At 38.6% G+C, this 21,927-nt stretch overlaps 2 protein-coding genes across 3 annotated transcripts in view; one reads left to right on the top strand and one right to left on the bottom strand.

Moving 5' to 3' along the window:
• hspb11 (heat shock protein, alpha-crystallin-related, b11) overlaps positions 1-6,338 on the bottom strand; it is a 49,128-nt gene extending 42,790 nt beyond the window's left edge. For both annotated transcript variants that reach the window (XM_062025450.1, XM_062025449.1), the window contains exon 1: positions 6,156-6,338. In XM_062025450.1, the coding sequence (XP_061881434.1) occupies positions 6,156-6,247 (92 nt within the window). In that variant the 5' untranslated portion in view covers positions 6,248-6,338. The remainder of the gene's footprint in view (positions 1-6,155) is intronic.
• A 29-nt stretch (positions 6,339-6,367) lies between these two features.
• On the top strand, positions 6,368-21,669 carry smn1 (survival of motor neuron 1, telomeric). The gene is made up of 8 exons (XM_062025448.1): positions 6,368-6,522; positions 7,752-7,823; positions 7,899-8,006; positions 14,081-14,272; positions 17,401-17,580; positions 17,670-17,744; positions 21,366-21,473; positions 21,546-21,669. Exons 1-8 carry the CDS (start codon positions 6,475-6,477, stop codon positions 21,600-21,602), a joined length of 840 nt encoding a protein of 279 aa, XP_061881432.1. The 5' UTR covers positions 6,368-6,474; the 3' UTR covers positions 21,603-21,669.
• The last annotated feature ends 258 nt before the right edge of the window (positions 21,670-21,927 follow it).

Below are 21,927 nucleotides of genomic sequence, written 5' to 3'. Positions count from 1 at the left end.
CCTTCGGTATGTGGTAGGTCACTGCGGATGTTATCTCCTTCTGTTGTTGACTATTTTTTTCATACGGTGTTGATGTGGAAATGGTTGCCTCGGCATTTTGTTGGTGTGGCACCGAACGATGTTGACATGCAGAGTTTCAAGCACTCTTCATTCTCTAGCGGGTGACTTTTCAAATGATGCTACTTATTAGCAGTAATGCTACTTTTTGTAGCAACGCTTTTGCCCCACACTTGACAAATTACGGTTGTCTGTTCGACATATTCCCACTTGAAGCCAAACCACCGCCAGACGATGGACCCCCTGCTGTTTTTCTTGGGAATTAATTCTTCCTTTATTTGTTACCAGATTCGCACCTTCTTTCTCTCGTATTACCACTCGCACCACAGCTAACGTTACCCATGTCGCTACCTCTCTGCTCCGCGAGGGCATATACGTATGTGACATATGTAAGAAGGTGCGCTTGTTTTACGTCTCTGTGAGAAGGAGAGACAAGAAAGAGTGACAAGAGCCTGTAGTGTAATGCCCGAAGATAAAAGCAACTACGTCTGCGTGAGAACGTATACTCGAATATCACGATATAGTCATTTTCTATATCGCACAGAGACAAACCCGCGATATATCGAGTATATCGATATATCGCCCAGCCCTAATTGAGCGTGTCAAATATGGAACACGATACATGTAATTAGGGGTTTCATGGTCCGATAATGACATCAGAAATCGGTCGATATCAGCAAAAAATAAATACAAAATTAAATTTAAAAAAACAAGCATCGGATTATATTGGCAATCTCCCATATAAACTTCGGTACAAGCAGTGTTGTAGCACATTTACTTGTATGGCCACTTAATATCTAATTTGTTCTCCAATAAGCACACAATGTTGGTCTTTTCTTTTATATTAGTCATTTACAACAGGTCAACATGCTCAGCTAAAAGCTACAAGGAACCAGCAGCTACACAACAGCTAAGCACACAATAGCACACAAGCCAAACATACGTAATAAAGTGTCCTTAGTTGAACAACAAACAGCACATGTGTCAATTTAAACAAATACCAAATAATTATAGTTGCATATTATTTACTTATACAAAACATCCTCATTCAATTTACTGCGTCGTGAGCTTCACTTTATAAATTGTTGTGGCCACTAGGTGTTGCCAAAAAGCAATTACCACTCCACATCAACTTAAAAACAGCATTAGTCCATTTCAGATGGTTAACAATAAATAAGTTAGTGATGTTGTGGTCTGTTTGACTTGTTTTCCTTGATCAAAATGTTTGTAACATTTCACACTACGAAAATATGTATGATCAGTGCAGTTACAGTATCGGATTAATATCCGTATCGGCCAATACTCAAGGCTCCACTATTGTTACCGTTTCGGAACTGGTTAAAAGTTGTATACAAGTTTTAAAGTTGTATATAGTCTGCAAATATGAAAAAATATAGCAACACAAGCATCATTTAATAGGGCCGTGACAAAAATGGCTGCTGAGAGTGAATATTGTAATTCTAGTTGATACTGTAGACTACTGGTATAAATAAGAAGTGCTAAAGAGGTCAGATTATGATTTTTTTCTACATGCAAACAACTTCCTTGTGGTCTACATAACATGTAATGCTGGTTCTTTGGTCCAAATGTTGCCTTAGATTATGTTTTACAGACCATTTTCAAGCTCAGTATGCGCCGTTTTGTGGGCGGTCTTATTTACGTGCCTCCACTTCGACTGCATTTTTTCTCCGCCATCCTTGTTGAAGTGAAGTGAATTATATTTATGTAGCGCTTTTTCTCTAGTGACTCAAAGCGCTTTACATAGTGAAACCCAATATCTAAGTTACATTTGAACCACTGTGGGTGGCACTGGGAGCAAGTGGGTAAAGTGTCTTGCCCAAGGACACAACGGCAGTGACTAGGATGGCGGAAGCGGGGACCGAACCTGGAACCCTCAAGTTGCTGGCACGGCCGCTCTACCAACCGAGCTATACCGCCCCAGTTTTGTTGTTGTTGTAGTTTTTTAACCTTCCATATGGAGTCTAGACAAATATAAGTTCAAATTATACGGTACTTTGTATTAGAAATGGCAACAGCGGAGGATGCATGTGCATGTGCGAGCCAGTCTGCCGCACAACAAGAGGATCGAGAAAAAGAAGGAACTAATTGATTACAGTTTTGGACTACACAGCTCTTCGGGTACATTTCTACCATATATGGATAATCCGCTGACATTACAACTGGGGAAAATGTCACAAAATGGGCAAATTACAGAACAGCTGCTTTGGAGGGAGTATGAAGGAAGGCAAGTGTTATGTTTTTTCCCTGCCTTCTCTTTTGTTGTGATTTGTTTCCTCAGCTCATTAGTCTCCAGCGAGGGGCGGACACTAAGGCACACCTGCAACCTATTTTCTACCAAGGAGTATTTAAGCTCGTCACCCACAGCTGGTCAGGAGCGCCCTAAGTGGCTGATCCGTTGGCGGTCCCGTCAGCGGGATTGTGCCGAAAATGTAATTTCAGTTCTTATGTGTCTTGTACATGTTAAGAATGGACAAATAAAGCTGCTCTAATGCTCTTGTCGGTTAATTTATCCTGCACCTTCCACGTGCATGCGTCTGCTTCGTCTCGTCAGTCCCGGTACGTTGCTTTTCCTTTATCCTGTATGTCCTAACGTTGTTTTGTTTGTTTCCTAGCCTCCTTGAGGCCGCAAGGACTTTTACCCTGTGCGTAGTACGCCCTGGCTTTTCCCCTGACGACCACTGAGAAACCTGTTCCATTTAGTATTTCATGGTGTGCACTTCTGCCCCATCGCTTTTTGTTAACACTTTGTGGACTCATTAAATTTATTCCTTTTTGTTATTCAAACTTGCCTCCCGTCTCTGCATCCCGGGGTCACCCCCTTGACCAGTTCCTAACAGCAAGGTTGTTTTATAAATATCTCCGCTATGCCTCTACGGTTTGATTTCAAATTTGCAGGTCTTACAGTATGCAGATCCCAAATACACAACAGCAAGTACCCATATACAGTAGGTAAGGAAAGTTTTTTTGCATAATAGGTATTATTATGAAATGTGTATAACTTTTGTATTTTTTCCATTGGTTGATGTATTCGTCTAATGCGGGGGTCGGCAACCCACGGCTCTAGAGCCACATGTGGTTCTTTAGCGGCTCCCAAGAGCTTTTTCTAAAATGTATGAAAATGAAAAAAAGATGAGGGGGAAAATATATTTTTTGTTTTAATATATAGGAGGACAGACATGCCACAACCCTTCGTAATTGTTAGAAATCCCAGTGTTTGTATTAAACATGCTTCAATGATGACATTATTTGACAAGTGCCGTTTTGTCCTACTAATTTCGGCGGTTCTTGAACTCACCGTAGATTGTTTACATGTCCAACTTTCTCCGACGCTGCCACAGAAAGACGTGTTTTCTGCCACTCCTTCTTCGTCTCGTTTTGTCCACCAAACGTTTTATGTTATGCGTAAATGCACAAACGTGAGCTTTGTTGATGTTATTGACTTGTGTGGAGTGCTAACCAGGCATAATTGATCAGTGCATGACTGCAAGTTAATCAACGCCAGCATGCTATTTAGGCTAGCTGTATGTACATATTGCATCATTATGCCTCGTTTGTAGGTATATTTGAGCTCATTTAATTTCCTTTACTTATGTCCTCTGTGTATTTAATTTATATTTGCATGTCTCATGACACATTATCTGTATGTAATATTGGCTGCATTTCTGATAGTTGTCTGTGTGCCATGTTGTTCCAGACCACAGCAAACTTTAGCCAGTTTGCAAAGATTGTAATAAATCCATTAGAAGAAGACAGCCTGCCATTTCCTTTAACTTGAACACACACATCTATACCTTTGGCCATTCTAAGCCAGTCATTTCCAGGAGTTATCTCATCCTCTGAGAAGTTTTACTAATGTTTTCCAATGTTACAGAAATGTTGTATAATAAATATAAAATTTGAACATTTCTGTCAACAAATTTTTGCATCAGCCTGCGACACATTATCATTTTGATAGTAGGCTAAAATAGCTAATATAGACACTTACATCATGTGTTGTCTTCATTATAACACTTATATAAGGTTTTTCATTTTTTGTGGCTCCAGACAGATTTTTTTTGTATTTTTGGTCCAATATGGCTCTTTCAACTTTTTGGGTTGCCGACCACTGGTCTAATGTAGAAGATAAAATTGTGGCAGTGGATGATTTACAACAGTGGAATTTTACATTTTAGTGTTTAGTTTGTGTACTGTTTCGTATGGGTTTGCTTTTTTTTTAACATCAACTTTCCGAGGGACTAGTGATGGAAATTAGCAATTAGCTGTTGTCGCATACTCTCATTCGTGGTCAAAAGTTTACAGATATTTGTAAAGGACATAATGTCATGGCTGTCTTGCGTTTCCAATCATTTTTACAACTCTTATTTTTTGTGATAGAGTGAATTCATGAAGTTTGGTTCTTTTAGAATTTATTATGGGTCTACTGAAAATGGGACCAAATCTGCTGGGTCAAAAGTATACATACAGCAATGTTAATATTTGGTTACATGTCCCTTGGCAAGTTTCACTGCAATAAGGCGCTGTTGGTAGCCATCCACAAGCTTAGTCTACTCAGTGGCCTAGTGGTTAGAGCGTCCGCCCTGAGATCGGTAGGTTGTGAGTTCAAACCCCGGCCGAGTCATACCAAAGACTATAAAAATGGGGCCCATTACCTCCCTACTTGGCACTCAGCATCAAGGGTTGGAATTGGGGGTTAAATCACCAAAAATTATTCCCGGGCGCGGCACCGCTGCTGCCCACTGCTCCCCTCACCTCCCAGGAGGTGATCAAAGGGATGGGTCAAATGCAGAGGACAAATTTCACCACACCTAGTGTGTGTGTAGACAATCATTGGTACTTTAACTTTAACTTAACTTGACTTCTGGCAAGCTTCTGGTTGGATTTTTGACCACTTCTCTTGACAAAATTGGTGCACTTCAGCTAAATTTGTTGGTTTTCTGACATCAGCATTGTCCACATGACATCACATGGACAAAGATAAGACCTTTTGGAGGAAAGTTCTGCGGTCATATGAACCAAAAATGTAGCTGTTTGGCCACAGTACCCAGCAATATGTTTGGAGGAGAAAAGGTGAGGCCTTTATTCCCAGGAACACCATTTCTACCGTCAAGCATGGTGGTGGTAGTATTATGCCATGGGCCTGTTTTGCTGCCAATGGAACTGGTGCTTTACAGAGAGTAAATGGGACAATTAAAAAGGAGGATTACCTCCAAATTCTTCAAGACAACCTAAAATCATCAGCCCGGAGGTTGGGTCTTGGGCACAGTTGGGTGTTCCAACAGGATAACGACCCCAAAGAAACGTCAAAAGTGGTAAAGGAATGGCTAAATCGGGCTAGAATTAAGGTTTTGGAATGGCCTTCCCAAAGTCATGACTTAAACGTGTGGACAATGCTGAAGTCCATGTCAGAAAACCAACACATCTAGCTGAACTGCACCAATTTTGTCAAGAGGAGTGGTCACGTGCATACATACGTATGTATGTATGCACGTATATATGTATGTATGTTGTGAGTATATACACGTATATATGTATGTATGTTGTGAGTATATACACGTATATATGTATGTATGTTGTGAGTATATACACGTATATATGTATGTTTGTTGTGAGCGAACTGTGGTGCTGAATTTCCCCCAGGGATCAATAAAGTACTTTCTATTCTATTCTATTAAAAAATTCAAGCAGAAGGTTGCCAGAAGCTTGTGGATGGCTACCAAAAGCGCCTTATTGCAGTGAAACTTGCCAGGGACATGCAACCAAATATTAACATTGCTGTATGTATACTTTTGACCCAGCAGATTTGGTCACATTTTCAGTAGACCCATAATAAATTCATAAAAGAACCAAACTTCATGAATGTTTTGTGTGACCAACAAGTATGTGCTCCAATCACTCTATCACAAAAAAAATAAGAGTTGTAGTTACAAGTGTATGTAAACTTTTGACCACGACTGTAGATGTCAGAGGTGCATTAGTAAGAATTGTAATGTGTAGTTTGATTAAAGAAAATCTACAGCTGGAGAGAGAAATTGAGAAATCGATTCACTCTGACAAGACACGCACAAGGATATACTTACCCGTCAATTATGTTTTCTGATGGGTGGTTCTCATCGTTGGAGGTCGCCACGACCACTTTCGCACCCAAAGAGCGAAGGGGGGCATCAAACATCGTCAATGAATACTAAACAACACAGATGCCAACCTCTGGAGAAGTCTAATACGCAGCAAAGCTACAACAACCTAGCGTTGCCAGGCCAACCCTCGGCGTCGCATAATATAGACGTCACGTCGCTGTTGTTACGTCATCAGGCTAGTTGACGCCCACCGACGCCATCCTCCATGCATGGAGCTACGAACGTTGGTTAGCGCCTGTCTTTGAAAAGTAATGTTTTCCTAATGGCTAATGAATGCAAAGAAGAGTTATTTAGGCGGGGGAGTGGACAGGTAAGTCATGCCGGACTGTGAAAGACTAGAATCAAAATAACAAATGTTGAAGTATTTTCAGACGCTGTGGTTTTTTTTGGTGTGGAAGGATGAGCTAGCTTGCTAAGTTAGCAGACAAAGCTCAAACCAATATGGACAGAAAATAATGAATATTAGTGTAGTGGTGTAGGTACTATTTAAAAGATAAGAGAGGTGGGCATATTTATTTATTTATATATATATATATATATATAAATATGTGTGTGTGGGTATATATATATATACGGTATATATATATGCATGTGTGTGTAATATACATATGTATGTATATATATAGATATATGTACGTATATATGTATGTATATATATATATATGTGTGTGTGTGTGTATATATATGTATATGTATGTGTGTATATGTATGTATGCATGTATGTATATATGTATGTGTATATAAATATGTACGTGTATATACGTATGTGTATATATACATACTGTATGTGTGTATATATATATATATACGTATGTGTATATATGCGGAGTGGCGGAGTTGGTAGAGTGGCCGTGCCAGCAATCGGAGGGTTGCTGGTTACTGGGGTTCAATCCCCACCCTCTACCATCCTAGTCATGTCCGTTGTGTCCTTGGGCAAGACACTTCACCCTTGCTCCTGATGGCTGCTGGTTAGCGCCTTGCATGGCAGCTACCGCCATCAGTGTGTGAATTTGTGTGTGAATGGGTGAATGTGGAAATACTCTCAAAGCGCTTTGAGTACCTTGAAGGTAGAAAAGCGCAATACAAGTATAACCCATTTATCATTTATACTGTATGTGTGTATATATATATATATATATATATATATATATATGTATGCGTGTATATATATATATGTATGCGTGTATATGTATGTGTGTATATATATGCATGTATGTATATATGTATGTGTATATAAATATATACGTATGTGTATATATACATACTGTATGTGTGTGTATATATATATATACGTATGTGTATATATACGTGTATATATATACATACTGTATGTGTATATATATATATATATATACGTATGTGTGTATATATATACACATATATATTAGGGGTGTAACGCATACTTGCCAACCTTGAGACCTTCGATTCCGGGGGTGGGGGGTGGGGGGTGGGGTGGGGCGGGAACATACTTGGGTGTTAAAATGTCATATTTGCTGTCAGATTAACTTCTGTGTCCACCTGTAAACTGTTATTTTCCAGAGTGAAGACTCGGATATTTGGGACGACACCGCCTTAATAATTGCCTACGATAAAGCTGTTGCTTCATTTAAGGTATCCAGAGTGAAGTCGTGTTGAAATACGGCTAGTTTTGGGTCTGTTGCTCACACTGTCTTTTCTTGCCGACAGTCCGCCCTGAAGGGTGAAGAAGAGCCTCAGTCTATGGACCAAGTTCCACCAGGTAAGAAGCGAAGAAACAACAGAAGGACAAAAGCCAAAGCATCAACAGATAAAGAGGTATGAATATGAAATCGGCGTTCATAGAATCCTTCCATTTACAGAGTATTCACAGCGCTTTACGTTTTCCACATTTTGTTATCCAAAATAGAATCGATTAATAAATCCTCAAAATTCTGCACACAATACCCAATACCTTTTTTTTTTTTTTTTAGAAATTTTGGAAATGTAACATGACTAAATGCTGTTAATGCTTCCCGGACACACTTTATTTATTAAGGATGGGATTTATGGCTCTTTGAAGAGAGCCGGATCCTAAGGAGCCGTTAAAAAGACTGGCTTGTTTTTATAATTAAAAAACAAAAAATTTCAACAACGAAACAATTGATAGTATCAGTTTTATGATAAGACAGAGATCTGAATGATTGAATTTACACGAATATTATTACGTTGGTGGGAATTTACACGAATATTATTACGTTGGTGGGAATTATTCGGAAATATTGGCTATCATTTTATTAGTTGTTTTCATTGTAAACATTTCATAAGGTGCTGCCGTATTTCCATGTTTTTGAAAAAAATATTCAAGTATTAAGAGCATTAAAGTGTAAATAATACTACAAAAAAAATTAGGATGTAATAGAAATGTGAGTATAAAATTATTCTACCATACATAGTGTATGTACGCTTAAACTACAAAAATACCATTTATGTATGCGTAAATATTCGCGGCGTGGCGAAGTTGGTAGAGTGGCCGTGTCAGCAATCAGAGGGTTGCTGGTTACTGGGGTTCAATCCCCACCTTCTACCATCCTAGTCACGTCCGTTGTGTCCTTGGGCAAGACACTTCACCCTTGCTCCTGATGGCTGCTGGTTAGCGCCTTGCATGGCAGCTCCCGCCATCAGTGTGTGAATGTGTGTGTGAATGGGTGAATGTGGAAATACTGTCAAAGCGCTTTGAGTACCTTGAAGGTAGAAAAGCGCTATACAAGTATAACCCATTTATCATTTATTTATTTATATATGTTTGTATATATATCAGGGGTGTGGGAAAAAATCGATTCAAATTTGAATTAAGGCTGAAACAACGCGTCGACGTAGTTTTTGTGCGGATGCCACCCGAACGCCTCCCTAGGGAGGTGTGTAGGGCACGTCCAACCGGTAGGAGGCCACTGGGAAGACCCAGGACACGTTGGGAAGACTGTCTCCCGGCTGGCCTGGGAACGCCTCGGGATCCCCCGGGAAAAGCTGGACGAAGTGGCTGGGGAGAGGGAAGTCTGGGCTTCCCTGCTTAGGCTGCTGCCCCCGCGACCCGACCTCAGATAAGCGGAAGTAAATGGATGGATGGATGGACGCGTCGCATATTTACGTCACACTACCGTCATGGCGGAGCGCAAAGCAGACGGTGCGAGCGAGGGGGAAAAAGCACGCCAAAAGTGTGGGAGTATTTCAATACACGGCCTAATAATATTGTTGTATGCACACTGTGTCGAGCGGAAATGGCCTATCATAGCAGCACAACGGCTATGAACGAACATTTGAAAAGAAAACCATCAACTAGTCAATCGTCCGCGTGAGTATACGTTGTCATCATTACACAAAAACATGAATGTGTCATTTGTATCTGCTAGGGGTGTAACGGTACGTGTTTTGTATTGAACCGTTTCGGTACGGGGCTTTCGGTTCGGTACGGGGGTGTACCGAAAGAGTTTCTAAGCTAAAGTCTTAACAAGCTGCTTTGCTCCTTCTGCCTCTGTCTCAGCACCCAGCATTGTCCCACCCACACAACCATCTGATTGGTACACACAAAGCGTTAACAGCCAATCAGCAGTGCGTATTCAGAGCGTTAACAGCCAATCAGCAGTGCGTATTCAGAGCGCATGTAGTCAGCGCTTCAGCGTCGAGCAGATAGGTGTTTAGCAGGTGAGCATCAGGCAGCGTACTCTCCCCAAATGATAATAAACACCTCCCAGTCAACTACTAGTAACATCACTATGAGCCCGTTCACCTTCTAGAAATATAAACTGCAGCTCAGCTCACTCGCAGTCCTGGCTTGAGGTGAAGGCTAATTACCTCTCAGTTCCAGCCACATCGACCCCTTCTGAGCGCCTATTTTCAGTTGCTAGGGATATTGTAAACAAGAAAAGAACCAGAGCATGTAGACATGCTAACTAGAGCCGATATTATCGGCCGATATATGCGTTAAAATGTAATATCGGAAATTATCGGTATCGGTTTTTTTATTATCGGTATCGTGTTTTTTTTTTGTTTTTTTTTATTAAATCAACATAAAAAACACAAGATACACTTACAATTAGTGCACCAACCCAAAAAACCTCCCTCCCCCATTTACACTCATTCACACAAAAGGGTTGTTTCTTTCTGTTATTAATATTCTGGTTCCTACATTATATATCAATATATATCAATACAGTCTGCAAGGGATACAGTCCGTAAGCACACATGATTGTGCGTGCTGCTGGTCCACTAATAGTACTAACCTTTAACAGTTAATTTTACTAATTTTCATTCATTACTAGTTTCTATGTAACTGTTTTTATATTGTTGTACTTTCTTTTTTATTCAAGAAAATGTTTTTAATTTATTTATCTTATTTTACTAATTTTTTTAAAAAGTACCTTATCTTCACCATACCTGGTTGTCCAAATTAGGCATAATAATGTGTTAATTCCACGACTGCATATATCGGTTGATATCGGTATCGGTTGATATCGGTAATTAAAGAGTTGGACAATATCGGAATATCGGATATCGGCAAAAAGCCATTATCGGACATCCCTAATGCTAACCTTTCTTCATTACAACTGTTAGTCACTCACTGGAATGAGTATAATTGGTTATTGTGTACTGTGTTGGACTGGATGTTTATTTTGCACATTTTAAAAGCAATACTTAATGTTTACAGTGCTCCAGGATATTTAGATTGGCACTTTTTTGTATTGGATGTTCAAGTTCAAGTTCAAGTTTATTATTCTTCGGTCAATCGTCAACAAAATAAACAAACAGTTGTACATTCTTAAATTGAAAATGAAAATGTTGCAGACCGAAAGGGTTTAGGCTGAAGTTGAACACTTATTGCGCCTAACCCTATAAACAATGTCAAGTACAAAATAAACTTCCGAAAATGATTGAATGTCCATTGTACAACATATTATAAATACACATTATACATAACATGAACACAGTTCAATTATATACACAGTAAAGGCATGTGAAATATCCTTGTAGACATGTTAAACCTTTGTACCAATTTATATACTATATACAAACAATTGTACTTCCATTATTATTTATAACCCACATTTAGTATTTGAATTAACATTGATCATAGTATTAACTACTGTGTTGATTCTAGAGTGATATATTTTTTCAAGACATTGGTCTTGAAGTGTTTTTTAAATGTGTGAATAGAACTGGAACATTTTAAGGAATAATCCAAGCTGTTCCACAGTTGAACCACCCTGACAGAAACACATCTACTTTTTAAGCTTGTTCTTATCTTAGCTTTCTGGAAGACAGCTGAACCTCTGAGGTCATAGGGATTCTCTCTGGGTTTAAACCTCTCCTGTAGACACCCAGGCAGCATGTGGTTATGAGCTTTGTACGTCACAATAGCAGTGTTGAGGTCAACAAGATCGTGCAGTTTTAATGTTTTTAATTTAATAAACAGAGCATTGGTATGGTCATGATAATCTGCATAATTTACAATTCTAATCGCTTTCTTTTGAAGTAAGAATATAGATTTAATGTTTGTTTTGTAATTGTTACCCCAGATTTCGACACAATAATTAAGATAAGGGAGTACAAAAGAATTATATAACATGATAAGAGCCTTTTGATTTACGGAGTTTTTTATTTTATGTAACATAGCAATATTTTTTGCCATCTTTGTCTTAAGTATATTTATGTGCAGTTTCCAATTTAATTTATCATCTATATGGATTCCCAAAAATTTTGTTGAATACACCCTTTCTATCTCCATATCATCAATTCTTATATGACACTGTTTGTTATTTTTCCTATTTCCAAAAATTATGTATTTTGTTTTATTTAGGTTGATTGATAGTTTATTGGCATCAAACCATTGCTTTAGTATGTGGAGTTCACTCTCTACAGTCCCTAAGAGATGGTCTTGCCCAGAACAGTACAGACTTGTATCATCAGCAAAGAGAATACATTTGAGTTTTTTAAAGATTTTACAGATATCATTAATGTACAATAAAAACAATTTTGGTCCCAATACAGAACCTTGGGGTACTCCATGTGTTATAATCTTTTTATCTGAATCTACATTATTCATATGCACGTACTGTTCTCTGCCACCAAGATAACTTTTCAACCAATCATGAGCAAGACCTCTAAAATGTTTATGATGTTTATCTTTATTTTTGCACATTTTAGCAAATAAGCAATACTTTCACTTTTGTTGAAATGTTTACACTGTTGTTACAGAATATTTCGTTTTGCACTTATTTGTATTGGATGTTTATCTTTATTTTTGCACATTTTAAAGCAAAATAAGCAATACTTTTACTTTTGAAATGCTTATACTATTGCAGAATATTAAGATTTGCACTGGATGTTTACTTTTATATTTGCACATTAAAAAGCAAATAAGCTTCTTTTAATTTTGTTAAATGTTAAAAGTTTTAAATGTTTACATTGTTACAGAATTATTTGTCATGTTGTTGTCAAAGTTGACTGAGTGGCCATACTTTTTTTTTTTTGTAAATAAAAGCCATGCCTTTTGAAAAAACTGGCCTACATTTATTTTTTCATCTTCATTTTAAATAAAAAAATAATCCATCCATCCATCCATCTTCAACCGCTTATCCGGAATCGGGTCGCGGGGACAGCAGCTCCAGCAGAGACCCCCAGACTTCCCTCTCCAGAGCAACATTTGCGACTTCCTCCTGGGGAATCCCGAAGCGTTCCCAGGCCAGAGAGGAGATGTAATCCCCCCATCTGGTCCTTGGCCTGCCGCGGGGCCTCCTCCCAGTGGGACGTGCAACGAGGACCTCCCTAGGGAGACGCTCGTGAGGCATCCGCACGAGATGCCCGAACCACCTAAGCTGGCTCCTTTCCAAGCGAAGGAGCAGCGGCTCTACTCCGAGTCTCTCTCGGGTGACTGCACTTCTCACCCTATCTCTAAGGGAGATGCCAGCCACCCTTCTGAGGAAACTCATTTCGGCCGCTTGTATCCGCGATCTTATTCTTTCGGTCATTACCCACACTTCATGACCATAGGTGAGAGTAGGAATGTAGATAGCTCGGTAGACCGAGAGCTTTGCCTTCTGGCTCAGCTCCCGTTTCGTCACAACAGTGCGGCAGAGAGACTGCAATACTGCCCCAGCTGCTCCGATTCTCCGGCTGATTTCCTTCTCCATCTTTCCCTCACTCGTGAACAAGACCCCGAGATACTTAAACTCCTCCACCTGGGACAGAGTCCTGTCCCCTACCCGGACTGTACAAACCATCGGTTTCCTGCTGAGAACCATGGCCTCAGATTTGGAGATGCTGATCCTCATTCCAGCCGCTGAACACTCGGCTGCGAACCGATCCAGTGAGAGCTGAAGGTCACGAACCGAACACGACACAGAACAAACCAAAAGTAGTGAAACAAAAATGAATATTATCAACAGTATCAATATTAGTTACAATTTCAACATAGCAGTGATTAAAAATCCCTCATTGACATTATCATTAGACGTTTATAAAAAAAAAAAGAACAATAGTGTCACAGTGGCTTACACTTGCATCGCATCTCATAAGCTTGACAACACACTGTGTCCAATATTTTCACTAAGATAAAATAAGTCATATTTTTGGTTCATTTAATAGTTAAAACAAATTTATATTATTGCAATCAGTTGATAAAACATTGTCCTTTACAATTATAAAAGCTTTTTACAAAAATCTACTACTCTGCTTGCATGTCAGCAGACTGGGGTAGATCCTGCTGAAATCCTATGTATTGAATGAATAGAGAATCGTTTTGAATCTGGAAAAGACTTGATTTGTTCACGAATGTCCCATCTCTATTATTTATACCAAACATGAGGACCTTACATTTCTTTGGTTAGTAACCTCATGATGGACCATTTTTGTCACAGTGGCGGGTTGGAGATTCCTGCTCTGCCTACTGGTCGGAGGATGGCCAACTATACTCAGCGACCATCTCCTCTCTGGACGAGAAAAAGGGAACATGCGTAGTTGTCTACACGGACTACGGCAATGAGGAGGAGCATAACCTCGAGGACTTGCTTTCAGAGATCTCTGAGGGGGATGACGAAAGCAATTACAAGGTAAAGCATCGTATATATTAAAAAAATACTTGTATTGCAAGCGTAAAAAGATGTTGGCAACTGTGAAACATAAAAAAAGAAAGCACTAACTTTTGCTAACAAGTGCTGACATGCATGATGAGGACAAAAGTATCAGGACTCTTTTTACTGCTTGTGTCACTTCCTGTAAATATTATTCTCATGTTGTCATTCTTTTAACAATCCTTTATTGAAGAAGTCTTGCAAAGAAAAGCCTGTTCATATTTTGCTACAAACTGAGTAGGGCTGCGCTATTGATTATTTTAGTAATCCGTCTACCGTATTTTCCGAGCTATATGAACCGCACCCACAAAATTTTAGAATTTTTTTTTTTTCCATATATTAACCGCATCAAACAATATATATGTTGTGGAAGTTAGTTTTTTACACAAAAATATTTTTATAAATGTTTACTTACATACTTTAATTGTTTCCAAATGGTGTCTGTAACACGGCAGTAAAACGGTTGATCAAACAAAACAGAAGTCATCGTCATGGACCCACTAGCTGCGGAAGCTAGCTCTCCAATCAGCTAAACAGACTCAATAACTCCACAGTGATGTTTTGGGGAATTTACTGAGGAATTTGTGAAACTGAAACAATACAAAAAGAATGCTGTTGTAAGTTAATAATACTAACACAGACACTCATAAATGTGTTAGCATATTAGCTAATGCTAACCATGCTAGCTTCACTATTTTACAATAGCACATACAAATATGCATGAAAACACTCCTACAGACATCACACATGGGACGGTTTAGTAAGAGAGATTTGTTTGAGTTATATTGTAAAACTTACAAAAGTTGCTTGGAGTGATGAATGAAGCATTCACACGAGTAGAAACACTATGGGCGATTAAAAGACACACTACTTGGGGACGGCGTGGCGAAGTTGGTAGAGTGGCCGTGCCAGCAATCGGAGGGTTGCTGGATACTGGGGTTCAATCCCCACCTTCTACCATCGTAGTCACGTCCGTTGTGTCCTTGGGCAAGACACTTCACCCTTGCTCCTGATGGCTGCTGGTTAGCCCCTTGCACGGCAGCTCCCGCCATGAATGTGTGTGTGAATGGGTGAATGTGGAAATACTGTCAAAGCGCTTTGAGTACCTTGAAGGCAGAAAAGCGCTATACAAGTATAACCCATTTATCATTTATTTACTTCTTCCGGTTCAAAGATAAAAACAGCAGGAATTCAAATTCAGCCAGCTGCACCTGCAATGAGTGAATTTGTCAAAAAGATGGCGCCATAGCACAAACAATAACACACCATTTAAGTGTCCTTGTACGGGTTTAATTAAAACTATTTACATTATGGCCGTCAGCGAGAAAAATCCATATGTTAGCCGCACTGTTTTATAAATTGCAAGGTTCAAAGCGTAGGGAAAATGGCAGCTTTTCATCCCGAATTTACGGTAATAAATAGTTTGATCAAATAAATAAGTAAACCCCAATTTTTTAGCCTGAATGCGTTTTTTAGGGAAAATAGTTTAAATAGAAAAATGTTCTATTGGCCTTTTATTCTTTGTTCCTAAATGTGCACATACCATTGAAGTAGCTCTTTTACCACGGGAGCATCACTATATTACTTATATTTGTAAAAGCCTGTATGGCCTAAAACCAGACACAGTAATAAATAATAAAGGACCAAACTAAACAAAAAGACAACGTATGACAAATTGGGTGAGGATGTATTTAACAATTTAACACATACACATTAGAAAAGGTAATAATTGGAGGAGTACGGTTTGCTTGTTGGACAAACCGGGATTAAAGTCCTCACCTTTTCTCATCCAAACATATTGCTGGTTATTGTGGCCAAACAGCTCAATTTTTGTTTCATCTGACCACAGAACTTTCCTCCAGGAAGGTCTTATCTTTGTCCATGTGATGTCAGATGAAACAAAAATTGAGCTGTTTGACCACAATACCCTGCAATATGTTTGGAGGAGAAAAGGTGAGGCCTTTAATCCCAGGAACACCATGCCTACCGCCAAGCATGGTGGTGGTAGTATTATGCTCTGGGCCTGTTTTGCTGCCAATGGAACTGGTGCTTTACAGAGAGTAAATTGGACAATGAAAAAGGAGGATTACCTCCAAATTCTTCAGAACAACCTAAAATCATCAGCTCAGAGGTTGGGTCTTGGGCGCAGTTGGGTGTTCCAACAGGACAATGACCCCAAACACACGTCGAAAGTGGTAAAGGAATGGCTAAATCAGGCTAAAATTAAGGTTTTAAAACGGCCTTTCCAAAGTCCTGACTTAAACGTGAGGACAATGCTGAAGAAACAAGTCAGAAAACCAACAAATTTAGCTGAACTGCACCAATTTTGTCAAGAGGAGTGGTCAAAAATTCAACCAGAAGCTTGCCAGAAGCTTGTAGATGGCTACCAAAAGCGCCTTATTGCAGTGAAACTTGCCAAGGGACATGTAACCAAATATTAACATTGCTGTATGTATACTTTTGACCCGGCAGATTTGGTCATATTTTCAGTAGACCCATAATAAATTCATAAAAGAACCAAACTTCATGAATGTTTTTTGTGACTAACAAGTATGTGCTCCAATCACTCTATCACAAAAAAATAAGAGTTATCGAAATTATTGGAAACTCAAGACCAGCCATGACATTATGTTCTTTACAAGTGTATGTAAACTTTTGACCACGACTGTATGTCCGCATACATTACTCCTTTTACGAATCCTCCAAGCAACAAAATACAAATCCAAGCTTTTTTTCTAATTGATTTTTTCGATGAATCGTTGCAGCCTTAAAACGGAGATGTAACTTGAAACCTCCCGGTTTTGTGTAACCTGAAGGCTTTTTTTTCTTCTGACAATCTGCTAAATGCAAACATATTACTGTGTAATCTGTGAATCGCTAATTCCGTTTGTATTCGCATTGTTCACCGTGGAATATTTTCACGGTTATTGGGGAGAACGTTTGAAGATCTGTCCAGGAACCGGAGATGAAAAATAGCATTTATGCTAATTCTGTTGCATTTGCAGCAATGTCATATAATGCACATTGTCCCTATCGAATAAACTAATTAATACATACTTTAATATCGGGGTGTGCTTTTTTTAAGCTCTATTTTTGCCACATTTCAGACACGCGAGGTAGATTCATCAACAGAGGAGAGCGGCAGCAGGTCTCCACCAGAACTGCCCCAGTTCAAACCGCAGCCACACAGTAAAGGCCAAAAGGCCAGAAACCACAAAGGTCCCCCTCCTCCTATGTGGGGTCCAGGATTCCCACCTGGCTTGCCTCCTATGCCGCCATTCAGACAGGTGAGATGCCATCTCTTCCTTTGACACCTCGCCATGTTGGCAAAGCCACAGTCTCTTAACGGCTCTTTTCCTTATTACTTTTATTCCAGGGTGGGAAAAGGCAATCTGGTCGTCATGGACCTGTGCCGCCCCCTTGGCATCCCATGATGCACTTTGGCCCACCGGTGAGTTTTGACAGATTGAAGTAAATCCAGGGTTTCCGCGGGTCATTTAAAAAGGATTTTGAGAAAACGATGACCTTAAATGACATTAAAAATAATCAAATGTGATGTCCAAAGACATTTAAAAATCATACAATTGCAAATGGCAACAAAAAAGACAACAAAACAAACCACCCAACCCAGTTTTTTCAACTGGGCAGGAAAAACTGCACTTTAAGATGTTCAATATTTATTAAAGTGCAAATTCAACTAAGAAATATTGAGTCCATTTTATTTTGATGTTTGTTTACCTATTTAGCATAATTACATTATTCATAAAATAGCGTTAAAAATAATTAAATGTGATGTCTAAAGACATTTTACAAAAAGCATACAGTTGCAAATGGCAATTTTAAAAAAAATCATGTAATTGTAAATGGCAACAAAAAAGACAACAAAACAAACCACTCGACTCAGTTTTTCAAATTGGGGGGAAAAAACTGCACTTCACAATGTTCAATATTTATTAAAGTGCAATTCTTGCTAATAAATATTGAGTCCATTTTGTTTTAATGTTTGTTTACCTATTTAGCATAATTAAATTATTAATAAAATGGCATTAAAAATAAATGTGATGTCCAAAGACATTTAAAAAACAAATAATGCAATTGCAAATGGCAACAAAAAAGACAACAAAACAAACCACCCGACCCAGTTTTTCCAATCGGGGGGAAAAACTGCACTTTAAGATATTCAATATTTATTAAAGTGCAATTTTTGCTCACAAATATTGAGAGACCATTTTATTTTGATGTTTGTTTACCTATTTAGCATAAATAAATTATTCATAAAATGGAATTAAAAATCATAAAATTTGAATGTCCAAAGACATTTTTTTAAAATCATGCATTTGCAAATGGCAACAAAAAACACAACAAAACAAACCACCCGACTCAGTTTTTCCAATTGGGGGTAAATAAAAAACTGCACTTCACGATGTGCAATATTTATTAAAGTGCAAATTCAACTAAGAAATATTGAGAGTCCCATTTTATTTTGATGTTTGTTTACCTATTTAGCATAATTACATTATTTATAAAATAGCGTTAAAAATAATTAAATGTGATGTCTAAAGACATTTTAAAAAAGCAAACAGTTGCCAATGGCAACAAAAAAGACAACAAAACAAGCCATCCAACCCAGTTTTTTCAATTGGGGGAGGGAAACTGCATTTTAAGATGTTGAATATTTATTAAAGTGCAATTTTTGCTAACAAATATTGAGTCCATTTTATTTTGATGTTTGTTTACCTAATTAGCATATTTCAATTATTCATAAAATCGCATTAAAAATAATTAAATTTTAATGTCAAAAGACATTTAAAAAAAAATCATGTAATTGTAAATGGCAACAAAAAAGACAACAAAACAAACCACTCGATTCAGTTTTTCGAATTGGGGGGAAAAACTGCACTTCACGATGTTCAATATTTATTAAAGTGCAATTCTTGCTAATAAATGTTGAGTCCATTTTGTTTTAATGTTTGTTTACCTATTTAGCATAATTCAATTATTAATTAAATGGCATTAAAAATAAATGTGATGTCCAAAGACATTTAAAAAACAAAAGTGCAATTGCAAATGGCAACAAAAAAGACAACAAAACAAACCACCCGACCCAGTTTTTCCAATCAGGGGAAAAAACGCTCTTTAAGATGTTCAATATTTATTAAAGTGCAATTTTTGCAAACAAATATCGAGAGTCCATTTTGTTTTGATGTTTGTTTACCTAATTAGCATAATTAAATTCCACTTACAATAGTACAAAATACCACAGTATTGAAAAATATGTTTATTGCATATTAAAAAAGTTACCTACATTCTTATTTGTTACATAATTTTATTGTTTTGTTCTGCTTACATTAGCTCTTAATCTGGCCAGAATTAATATAAACTTTTCAACTATTCAACATTATTGTTGTCAGTTGTGTGCTTTTAATTGTATATAATGTCTGCAGTTGGACATGGGCATTACATTAGTTTTAAGTTGCGGTGTAAAGGCACTAGAAAGCATTGAATTAGATTTGCTGACACCTGCAGAAACCCTGAAATCAGCGCTATGTCAAAAGTCAGGACAATTTTACCTCAACTTACAAGTGGTTCTGTTTTTGGCTCCGAATCAAAACTCTTGTATCGCACATCGTCTTCCATTAGAACCAATTTGATTGGTGTTTGGTCCTCTCAAAAGTGCACCTTTTTACACGGAACATGACTTTTGGATAATAAATGTTGTATGAAAACAACACCCTAGACCGGGGGTCGGCAACCCAACATGTTGAAAGAGCCATATTGGACCAAAAATACAAAATACTAATCTGTCTGGAGCCGCAAAAAGGTATAAGCCTTTGTAAGTGTTATAATGAAGGCAACACAATAAGTTAGTGTCTCAGAGGGTGAGATAACTCCTGGAAACTATTGGCTTAAAACTGCCAAAGGTATAGATGTTTGTGCCCAAGTTAAAGGAAAGGACCGGCTGTCTTCTTCCAATGGATTTATTACAATCTTTGCAAGCTGGGTAACGTTTGCTGTGGTCTGGAACAACATGGCACACAATCAGAAATGCAGCTAATATTACATACAGATAATGTGTCATGAGACATGCAAATATAAATTAAATAGACAGAGAACATAAGTAAAGGAAATTACATGAACTCAAATATAGCTACAAACGAGGCATAATGATGCAATATGTACACACAGCTAGCCTAAATAACATGTTAGCATGGATTATTAGCACTCCACGCAAGTCAGTAACATCAACAAAGCTCACCTTTGTGCATTCACGCACAGCATAAAACATTTGGTGGACATAATGAGACAAAGAAGGAGTGGCATAAAACACGTCTCTCTGTTGCAGTGACGGAGAAAGTTGTACACGTAAACCAACTACTGTGAGTTCAAGGATCGCCAAAATTAGTAGGACAAAACGGCGCTCACCAAATACTGTCATCAATGAAGCATAAACACAAACATAAAACAGTGGGCTTTCTAACAATTAGGAAGGTTTTTGTCATGTTTGTCCTCCTACAGAAACATTATTAAAAACAAATACATTCTGTGTTGGCCCTGCGATGAGGTGGCGACTTGTCCGGGGTGTACCCCGCCTTCCGCCCGAATGCAGCTGAGATAGGCTCCAGCACCCCCCGCCATCCCAAAGAGGACAAGCGGTAGAAAATGGATGGATGGATATTTTTCCCCCATCTTTTTCCATTTCCACCCAAAGCTCCAGGGAGCCACTAGGGCGGTGCTAAAGAGCCGCATGCGGCTCAAGAGCCGCGGGTTGCTGACCCCCGCTCTAGACTATGAAGTAATGTAGTCATAATATGCAGAATATACCTTGGAGAGTGGACTTTTACAGTATTTCCTTCCCGCTGCTTCTACGTCAGCAGCTTCTTCATATTTTCATGTATAAATGTCCACCTTTTAGATATTATGATAACATTCTTGGACTCATTCTGCTTCAGCATGGTGCAGACCAGCAATGATGCGCTTGATGATTTTATTATATTTTTTGAATTCAGTATCCTCCACTCATGTCAGCACACTCGCGGGTGGAAATCAAACAAATGTTTATTTCCTCCCCCAGATGATGCCTCCGCCTCCACCCATGAGTGCGGACATGGGCGATGACGAGGCCATGGGCAGCATGCTCATCTCCTGGTACATGAGTGGATATCACACGGGCTACTACTTGGTGAGTAAGGGTCGTCACACAAACAACACTTTGGAGAGTTACTCCGTTTGTTCACATTTCATCTTTGTCCAGGGTTTAAAGCAAGGACGTAAAGAAGCTGCTAAATGGACCAAACCCGATCAGAAATAAGATTTGAGTTTGTTTAGGACACTTTTGTATTCTCTGTACATAAATAACATAAAGGATATTAAAAGCGCTCTGGTAATGTACTTTTTGCCACAATGCAGCACTGACTTTATTAATTATTCACACACGACGTATTACTGATTACACTGCCTGGGCAACAGACCCACTTCTAAATTCAGTTGGTACATATTTTAGGTCGGGGGTGTCCAAACTTTTTGCACTGAAAAATCAAAATGTTGATATTTTTCCTGGTCAAAACCAACACAATATATAGATTTATTTTCTTCAGGGCTTCCCTCAAGTTTGTGCGCAGAGACACAGAGAGGTC

The sequence above is a fragment of the Entelurus aequoreus genome, linkage group LG17, assembly GCF_033978785.1.
Source record: "Entelurus aequoreus isolate RoL-2023_Sb linkage group LG17, RoL_Eaeq_v1.1, whole genome shotgun sequence".
NCBI classification, from domain to species: Eukaryota; Metazoa; Chordata; class Actinopteri; order Syngnathiformes; family Syngnathidae; genus Entelurus; species Entelurus aequoreus.
Note: the sequence above shows the minus strand (reverse complement) of the source record. Positions and strands in the feature narration are given on the sequence as shown.